The sequence below is a fragment of the Condylura cristata genome, unplaced genomic scaffold (genome assembly GCF_000260355.1).
Source record: "Condylura cristata isolate star-nosed mole 26May11 unplaced genomic scaffold, ConCri1.0 scaffold00039, whole genome shotgun sequence".
In the NCBI taxonomy this organism is placed as follows: domain Eukaryota; kingdom Metazoa; phylum Chordata; class Mammalia; order Eulipotyphla; family Talpidae; genus Condylura; species Condylura cristata.
This window is the reverse complement of record NW_004567140.1, coordinates 8,420,335-8,430,854: the sequence shown is the minus strand read 5'-3', so window position 1 is coordinate 8,430,854 and position 10,520 is coordinate 8,420,335. Positions and strand designations below refer to the sequence as shown.

Here is a 10,520-nt window from a genome sequence, read left to right as displayed (position 1 = left end):
TGCTGAGGGGAGCAGCGGGCGGGTCAGGAGAGGTCTGCCACGCCATGTGGTCACCTGCGGAGCAGGCGGGAATCGAACTCATGCGGAGGCGGCTTTAGATTCTCAGTGCTGTGCTTTAACCCGCTGTGCCACCAGGGAGGGCCCACCACTGTATGTACTTTTAAGAATGTTTTTATTGTTCGATATTTCAGTCATATTAACTCCTTTTTTTGTAAAGTAAAACTTTGAAGCACAGAAGAGCACTGTTTGAAAATGAAGGTATAGTACTTGTGGGTCACTCGTGATAACTCTAGGGTGCTTGTTTTGGGATAAAATGTCTAAATTCTAATATATGAAAAGATGGATAAGTATCATACTGACTAAGGATAATGCAAACCACTAAAAAAATAAATCATGCATCTCATTACCAAATTCCCAATAAACTTATCTTTTAAAGCTAACTGAACTAGCACTTTGGGATCATTCTTGCACATTCAGATTTATGTGTTTTGTATAATTTTTGACCTTTCTTACTTTGAATCACATCTCACTTATTAGAACAAAAGAGTACTGATGAAGAAACAGGTACTGGTGATAACAGCAGACCTTAAGACACATGTGCGTGGTTGTCAGAGCGGAGGCTCTAGAGTCTCTCTGTGTTTCATCTGCTACTAGTGTCAGTCGCCTGTTGTCTCATTGCTGAAAGTTGAACTGCAGAACTCTAGTTAGCTAGTTCTGTGATTTTGCTTCATTAATTTTTGAAAAATTATGTTTTTATATTTATCTTTGCATATTTTTAGTAAGTTTCTGATAGATTCAAAATATAATTTGCATGCACATCAACAACTTCTGGTGACATCTTAGCCTTAAGAAAGTTGAGGGATGGAAACATCCCACCACACTTACCTGAATTTTGTGGTAGATTTCATTTGTTTTAATGTTTTACCTTGATGATTAAAAAAGTGCCACTGATTTAATATAGATACATTTTTAAGCAATTGCTAATTGGTAAAATAGTTCCAGGAATTATTTATAGTTTAATGTAACCATAGCAATTTGTTTGGACTAAACTGTTAAAGAGGATTCTTTGAAAAAATTCATTACCTTTGTAATGTGAAGATGACTTTTACCTGTATGTAACCCATGCCTGAGCTGAATATTGCCTGAGCTGAATATTCTGTGTTAGTTGTAGTGGTGGAAACCTAGGCGTCTCTTTGTATTAGTGGCTAGATTTGAGTGACAATCCCTGGAGTATAAGACTTGGCTGCAGAGACAACACTCTGTAAAAGAAATGAACTGAAACAGAGGTTGTTTCCTTGCATACTTAAGAGAAAGTTCTAAATAGTGTGGTAACCAATGGACTAAAAAAATCATGTCTAAAGAAAATTGTATATTTACATATATATTCTAAAATCTTAAGTTTTATGATTTTTTAAAAACTGAGAAAGAATTCTGCCCCAGATCAACCTGGATGTCAATATTACTGTTAATTTTTTTTTTTTTTTTTTGGTTTTGCTTTTTAGGCTTCCCTTGTTTTTTGTTTTTTTTTTTTTTTTTCCCTTGTTTTTTTGTTTAGGGTATTAAGTAAAGGGAAAGAGAAAAATAGGAGATTCTTAAAAACTGATTTGATATCACTTTTTCCTACCTACTCCAACTTTCTGCTTTAAAGTGAAAATTTGCAAGGTGTTTTTTTCAATCAGTGATAAACGTTTTCTTTTCTTTTTTTTTTTTTTATTAATAATATTTAGAGCTAGAAGTTGAAGTCTATCAGTTGCCCCAAACAAGGGATAGCAGCTTTTTCTTTTCCTTTACATAGACTTTTTTGGGATCAGTTGTGTTTCAAAGGAGAATTAAAATATAGAATCCCTCTAACATCTCTTCCCTCCCCCCACCTTCTATAAATAATCTATTATGAAAATCTTCAAACATGCAGAAACATTGAGAGAACTTCGGTCACCTATTTGTTCATAAGTCAGTTTGTTCTGATGTACCTCAGAGTACTCGAATCACTCACTTGCTCTTCCATATTTTTTAGCTTTCACTGCTTCTTTTTAAAACAAAAATTGCTGCTCAGGAGACATACATCACATGACTCACAAGAGTCAAAATTGTAAAAGTGTTTTTATATGTCTTATATTATACTGTTTTTAGCTGTTTTTTTTTTAAATAAGGGATACTGCATGAGGATATCTGATGCAAATTAAATCTCATTTATTGTATAGTTTTTTTTTAAGAACTGAAGGCTGAACTTAACTATTAAGGATTATATGTGTTAAGCCAAACGAGGAAGTCCACATATTATAAGTAGACTTGAGAGGTTTATTACAACTATATCTGGGTTTTATTTTCGTTTTGAAAAAGAACTCATTTTAAGCAATTGCTTCTCTTACTATATATTTTATGATTACAGTGTCCAAACATTAATTATTTGATTGTAAGTAGTAAGTAGTGAAATAGAAAAAAAATTAAAAGGTTCCAATTTTGGTACAAATAAAGATCTACAACTTACTCATAAGCCAGTTTAGTGTTTTTGTTGCGTAGGCTTTGTGATCTTTAATAGTAGGATTATTTGAGGCCCAGATATTAGAGGACCATTTAGAGATAGTCTTTGATAAAATACTTAATTTTGGATATTTCTACTAATGGGACTTCAGACATAATTTTTTGGTACTCTCTGCAAAGTGGATTTCTGCCTGGGGTATATTTCAAATATTTTCTCCTTTTTGTATTTATGAAAATGGTTCAAAATTTAATAGTGGCAACTTACTTAAACTTCTGGATGTTCATGTTTTTATTCTCTAGAGAATTACTGATAAGTTTAAAACTGAATGTACTTGATTTGGGATTCTGACATTGGTTTCTTGTATTACCAGTGGTTGAATCTATTTTTCATATATACAAGAGATGTTTTCTAAGGGTGTCCCCCTTTTCCAGATGTAGTTACCAACATCATATATATTGAATGTTAAGTTTAATACTAGGCTTTTAAAATTGTAGGAACATTTAAGACATCTAAGCCAATGTATAGTCTTTGAGCATTTACAAAATTCCTTGTCTAAAACATATGTACTGTTACGTAATTTAATAATGAGTAATTACTGTATAGGCATTGTAACTATACAATCTAACTTGGTTCATTATAGACAAGACAGTATACCATTTATTGCTCCCACCAGCGCTATCTCCAGAGCCACCATGTGATTACATTTAGTTATACTGTCTTATAGTAAGCCCTATTATTTATATCACTGAATGAATTTAACATAGTGGGATCTTATCTCAGTGGTAGTAGTTTTTCATGAAAATTGTAGAGTTGGTGTTTTTTGACACTTCATTGAAAAAGGGATATTGGGCACTCAAGTGTTATTTTTGTTCTTGTGAACCTGTGACATAGGCATTATTCCAGTTTTACAAACATTGATGATGCTAAGACTGGGGTTAACTTGTGAACATCGAGTCTTATTGCTGGGATTCACTCCTTCATCTGAATTCAAAACCATGTTCTCTTTGATATATAGCCCAGTGCATGGATTTTTAAAATACCATTTCATCCACATAAAAATTTGTCCAGTAGGATGATTTTTGTCTAAAACAAATACAATAAAAACATTTAACATTTATTTATAAAAATAAGATTTTAGGGAGGAGGTGAAAAAGCTTGCTTGAGAGAATGCAGGTCCGAGACCTGGGTTACATTCACTGCCTTACTGCTTCGCCAGAGATCTGATTTCTCTAAAATGTGTCATTTTTCCATCTTCTGTGTTCTGGTGTAAAAGGAAAATGTTGCTAAGTAACATTTACAGTAGGAATAGTTTTAGAATGAATAACATGTAAAACTCCTTTATATTCTTCAGACTAAATGAGATAATTTTTATTAATTTTGCTGCTGTTGCTGTAGGGAAGCTAAGGGAGTAAACTGAAACCAGTGCCATGAAGGTTAGAGAACAGTTGTTTTATTATTGCGAGAGATGGTTGTAATTTATCCTAACTTTAATCTGACAGTTAATCTACATGTTCCTTTGAATTACTTACTAAATTGGTAAGTTTTTGTTTTTGTTGCTATTTTTAAACTGAAAAAAAGCAAAAGGTTTTACCTGCAGCCTTATACCCTTACAGGGAACCTTTTGAAAACCTAGTTTTCAGAGAAGGTTTGGAAACAGCTATCTCTGCATAGGACTTTTCACTTCTAGCAGGTGTTAAGAACTAGAAACATAACCATTTCTGCTCCTACAGAACAGCATCTTTTGGTTGTTGGAAATTAATTTATCAGACAGCTATTTGAAATAAAATGGGACAGATTTCAAAGCAAAATTAAGCTGCCTTTTGTATTGACTTCTACCTAATTTCTTATAGTCCCTGGTTGAATCTCTCTCACCTTAAAACCATGTTAATAGGAATAACTGAAAGGTTGATGACACTACATTTTTCAACATAGAGTTTTCTGAGAAGGACTAAATCATCTTATCAGATTTCATGTTCATGATTTCTACTCCACAGCTAGTGTTTATTCATCACTCAAAAGGTTATTATTAAATCTCCTCTTTCTTCATTTTGTGTCCCTATTTCCCTCAACCATCATAACCCTTCTTCACTATCTCCCTTAATATACAAATTTTATTTAGTTCAAATATTCTTCTACCTTAGGAAACATAATTTTCAAGATGTGAGTGTTCTACCTTTAAAAGCCATAGCCTTTGAGAGTCTAAATTCTTTGATAAATGTATTGTAAAATCATGCCATAGTTAAGCTTTGTAAAAACAGTACTTAAAATTTAAAAATACTCAGTTGATAAAATTAAGCTTTTGCGTAGTTTTATGATACTTAGCTTACTTGAATTGTTAATTTGTGTTTTCTGTAGTATTTGAGTATTGTTTTTTTTTTTTTTTTTTTTTTGTTAACAGGAAGAAGGTAGATAGTGACTATAATGCCCTTCAAGAAAGACTCAGTACTTTGCCTGATAAATTGTCTTATAATATCATGGTATGTCTGTTGTGTTTTTTTAAATAGTATTTTGTTTTTTATAAAGATATTATGTAGAGTCAGAAGGTGTTTCTTTGTGCAATGTATCAATTCACAAATTGCCAAGTTGATGGACTAACTCAAAAGTAACTACCATAACAAAGAAGGCTTTTGTTGTACTTAATAAAAATACATTAATTGTAGTAATAGTTGGTATTTACTTTTCTTTTTTTCAGATTTATTAAATTATTATATGGTGACATAAATGGCATAAATGTTAGCACAAAATCTGACATACTTGGAATGCAAATTTGCTGTGTTAGAAAACTAATTATGATAGAAATATGACAGTTGTTTTCTGTTAGTTAGAGCAGGAACAGTCCAAAATGTTGTATAAGTCACAGATTTCAACCTTAGAACATTGATTTTTATCTCAAAAGGTGTGACTAATTTTGGTGTGAATGATCTTTCATATTGATTTAGCAATCTATTCATGAGCTTTGGATCACACTCTTTCATTGCATGCATATTCTTTCTCATAAAGACTTTCTTCTTCTTAATTATACAAGCCCAAATATTCTGCCACTGTATTGTTCTTTATTATACTGGCCCAAATATTTTGTTAATTCTGTAGACTCACTAAAGCTGTTTATTAATTCCTGCTTTGCAAAAAAGACTTTTTTAAAAATCAAAGGTATTCTTTATTAGCTTAATACTTAGATTGTATTCATGTACATTATGAATTAACAAAACATATAAACACTCAAAGTCGGTGCTCATTTCTCTGATTTCTTTTCCTATTTTTATGTTGATTTATTAACCTAAAACACCTTTCTATAGGTTTTCCTAGTGAAATTTTAAATCAGTGTTAAATTTCTATGAAGTTGACATTTTCTTTTTTTAGTGTTTATAAAGACTTTGATAGCAGTTTACAAAGCATTATTATTTTTAGTGTTTTAATAGTTTTGCCTTTTTAAATATTCTTTTTCTTTTTGAATAGGTACCACTTGGCCCCTTTGCCTTCATGCCAGGAAAACTTGTCCATACCAATGAAGTCACTGTTTTACTTGGGGACAATTGGTTTGCAAAGTGTTCAGCAAAGCAGGCTGTGGGCTTAGTTGAGCACCGGAAGGAACGTACGTACCAGCCATAATTGGTGTTTCTTTGCTGCATGTGTATATTTCACAAAGTGGCAAGCTGATGAGCTGTTTGTTTCTAAAGTGCCTTTCATGATTTATTAGTCCACGCTATTTGTGATTCCATTAAATTATAGGTGGTTTGAGTAGAACCACCTATAATGGTGAGAATGGGAGCTGGAGAATGGAACATTTGGGCTGGAAATACCTATATCTGCATGTTTTCAGTGACCATAAACATAAATGTCTTTACATATTAGGAAACCATAAGAATTGGTATTGGTTTATGTTTTATAATGGGTTTGCTTTAGAGTTTTCTAGACTTGATTTTGCTTTTAACACTTATGTAATTTTTTTTAAAGATTGGCAAAAGATTATATGTTTATTTATTGAAGTAATATTGGTTTACAGCTCTGTACATGACTTTGGCGAAATAGGTTCACCTCTCCTCAGGTGTATGTCACCAACCCTCACCTACTTTTAGTACTTTAGTTCAGAGAAGAGACTACCTATTTGTGAAAGTGCAGGTAGTTCTTAAATATGCTTTCTGGCTCAGAAGCGTATTTTTGTTTCACAGAAGCAGCAGCTGGGTATGGAAATGTGCTACCAGTTATGACACCTTTTTCATTTATTAAGCACTTTTAGGACTCAGCCTCATTTCATTGAGGTTCTTTAGTTTTGTTTATCTTTTATGTATTTATTTTGTTCAGTATACATAACCACATACATCTTGTATTTAATGGGTTGACATGGGTTCCATCTTAAAATTAGGTTTATTTAATATGTAATCTATGTTCTTATGTCTATAGTAGGATGCTTAAATTAATAGCATAGTATTACCCCCTACCTGCTTTTTAAGTTCTAGCTAAAAGTGCATTTGAAAATAAATGTTTGAGGACCCTTCTATATAAATGATATCATATAGATAGAAAACAGCTGAGTTTCCTAAAGCTGAATTTTTTTCACTTACACATTAGTGGGTATTAGTCAGACTTGTATATTTCTAGTGGTAATTCTCTTGGCAGTACTACTTTAAAATAAGTTATGTATGTTAGGAGAAAGAGAGTAGTCATAATTTCTTCATGAAGGTCTGTCTTAATGGGAAGAAGGCCTTTTTCATTTATTGGGGTATCTGTTGAAATAAAATCTGTTCATAGTCTCTTGACATTTGTTCATTTTTATTTTACTACTGATATTTCGGCAAAAAAATTCTTGAGAATCAGTTGTGACTTAGCATATTAATGGGAAAATACTTTCAGTAGAATTGGCTCTAGACTAGAGAAATATTTTTTGGTAAATCACTTTCCAGTGTTAAATATGCTATTGGGAAAGTGACCAAATATATTGATTTCTTGGATGGGCTTTTTTTCTTTAAGAATAGATATACAGGCCCTCCCTGGTGGTGCAGCGGGTTAAAGCACAGCACTAAGAAGCTAAAGCCACTTCAGCATGAGTTCAATCCCCAGCCCCGGAGATGACCCACATTGCACGGCAGACCTCTCCTGACCCGCCTGCTGCTCCCCTCAGCAGTGTACTTCTCGATTTGCCTGTTCTGCTCCCCACTCTGTCTTTGGTGAATCATCTGCACCTCTGGACTGTACCCATGTTTTGTATATATAACTAAATAAATATTTAAAAAAATAAAAAAGAATACATATACAAACTGTGTTTTCCCTTATGACAAGTGAATTTTAAAAATATTGCTTTACCAACACAATAATTGATGAAAACTTTAGTCATTATCATACTTATATTAATAGAAATGTAACAAATTGAACATATAGTCATCTACCTCATTGTTAACAGGGTAATTGGAAGTGGGGGAAGGTCACTGCTTATTAAAAAAGAGTCAAAGTGAAGTTTAGAATGGATTTAACACCACCACCACCCCCACTTCAGGAACAGAAGAATTCAGAGGAAGTGGCTGTGAGGATGATTTCTAAGAGGAAAAATACAAACTCAGTGTCTTTTGTGCTCACATCTTACTTTTTTTTTTTTTCAACCATTTAATGTGAATATGACTGACTTAAAAGTTTTTTAAAAGTTTAATTATAGTACAGGTGACTTTTCATTTGGTTTTCTGTTCTTAGTGCTATAACACATGTAAAAATTGGTTTCAATAGAGCCTTAATGAGGAAACAGAATAGGATTGTAGGTTATACCATGGTCTAGACTCAGTATCACATCAAAACTCCATTTCCCTTTAGTGTCACACCTTATTTTAAGGCATAACAACCACTTGATCTGTCACTATTGGGGTTTTTTTTTAACCTTTCCCAGAATGTCATGTAAATGATCATATACTATCTAATTTAAAAAAAAAACCATTTTTTCATTAAATACATTCATTGTATTCTGCTCAGATTTTTCAGAATTCTTGTTTTTTATTTCCCCTACCACCTATCCTACTGGCCCTTTTGGGTTCCCCTTCCCCCATAGCTCCCAACCTCAGAAACCTCACTTTGGTTGTCAGTTTCCTCTAGGTTTTTTATGTTGTTTTACTAGCCCACCTACTCTGATTTTGTATTTACTCATACATGTAAAATCATACAATATTTGTCTTTATCTTTCTGACTTTGCTACATATAAATTCCCTTGAAGGCCTTTCATTTTGTTGTCATTGGTAACATTTCATCTTTCCTTATAGTTAAATAATACTCCATTTTAATGGATATACCACATCTTGACCCAGTTCTTTAACACTGAGCACTTAGTTTTCATATCCTAGCTATTTATTGTAAATAATACTGCAATAATATTTATGGAACATGTAACTTTTTGAGTTGATGCTATTGTAATTCTTCAGATTAGATACCAAAAAATGGGATGCTGGGTGATATGGTACTACCATTTGTATTTTTTTAAGGGCAGTCTCAGACCACTGTCCAAAATAGTTATATCAATTTATATTCCCACTAAGATGTGTTAATATTTCCCTCTCTCTCCACATCCTGTTCAGCACCTGCTATTGGATGCCTTTTTATTGTAGGTCAGTGTCACAGGTGTGAATTGATATCTCATTATGGTGTTGACTTGGCATCTCCCTTATTAAAAGTGATGAGAGCATTTTCTCTTTATCTTTTGACCTTCTATAATTCTCTTCGGTAAATTCTTTTCACATCTGCTGCCCATCTTATAATTGGCTTTTTATTTTGTTGTTGAGTCCCATGAGTTATTTTTTTTCTGGGTGGTGTGATACATAAATATCTTCTCCCACTCACTAGGGTGTCCTTTTAATCTGTTAGCATTTTATTTTGCTGTATTGAATTTTTTTATTTGACATAGTTTCCAATTGTTAATTTTTGGTTTTGTTTCCTTTGCTTTAGGGCTTGAATTTCCAAAGATTCCAATCTCTATTATTGATATTACTAAATGTATCACCAATGCTTTTCTTCTATGTGTTTTATTGTTATAAGTCCTAAGTCTAAGTCTTTAATCAATTTTATGCATAGAACTAGAGTGGATCCAAATTCATTGTTTTATTTTTCCCTGTACCATTTTTAAAGAACTGTTCCTTTTTCCTTTGCATAGTCATGGCTTTTTTTTTTTTGCCATAAATTGGGTATTGATGTATATATACATGGATATATTTCTGGGTTTCAGTTCTGTTCCCATTGGTCTTGTGTCTGTTTTCATTTCAGCCACACACTGTTTTAGTTACTGTTATTTTATAATATAGTTTAAAACCAGGTAACATGATGCCACCATTTGTCTTCTTTTTTCTCAGGATTGCTTTAGCTATTTGAGGTCTTTTGTGGTTTCATATAAATTTTGGTACTTTTCTGTTTTCGTTTTTTTTTTTTAAAGATTTATGTATTTGTTCATACAGAACTGGGGTACAGGCCAGAGGCTCAGGGGCGCGAGAGGATTCACCGGAGACAGATCGGGGAGCACAACAGGCAGATCAACAAAATGCACTGCTGAGGGGAACAGCGGGAGGGTCAGGAGAGGTCTGCCACACCCTGTGTTCACCTCTGGGGCAGGTGGGAATCAACTCATGCGGAAGTGGCTTTAGCTTCTCAGTGCTGTGCTTTAACCCGCTGCGCTACCAGGGAGAGCCACTTTTCTGTTTTCTTGAAGAATATTATTGAAGTTTTAATGGGAATTGCATTGGGTGTATTGTTTTTGGTAAGATAGACATTTTGAGTATATTCTTTCCATTCATGAACATGGAATTTCTTTGCATCTATTTATGTCTTGTTTTTAGATCCTTTATATAGTGTCTTTTAAGGTTTTCATTATATAAATCCTTTATCTTAATTCAGCTTCTTCCTAGTTATTTCTTTTTGATGCAGCTATAAATTATTTTTTTATTCCCCCAATGTTTATTAATATTGAAGTATTATGTACAAAATATTAATAATAAAATTGAATGTAAATTACCCAGAATTAAATGTCTCATTTATTTGTATATAAAATGCAACAGTTTTTTTTTTTTTTTTTTTT

At 32.7% G+C, this 10,520-nt stretch overlaps 1 protein-coding gene across 1 annotated transcript in view; it reads left to right on the top strand.

The window, feature by feature from the left end:
* URI1 (URI1, prefoldin-like chaperone) overlaps positions 1 to 10,520 on the top strand; it is a 41,282-nt gene that overhangs the window by 9,246 nt on the left and 21,516 nt on the right. The window contains exons 3-4 of the mRNA XM_012733174.1: positions 4,881 to 4,959; positions 5,939 to 6,074. Of these exons, the coding sequence (XP_012588628.1) occupies positions 4,881 to 4,959; positions 5,939 to 6,074 (215 nt within the window). The remainder of the gene's footprint in view (positions 1 to 4,880; positions 4,960 to 5,938; positions 6,075 to 10,520) is intronic.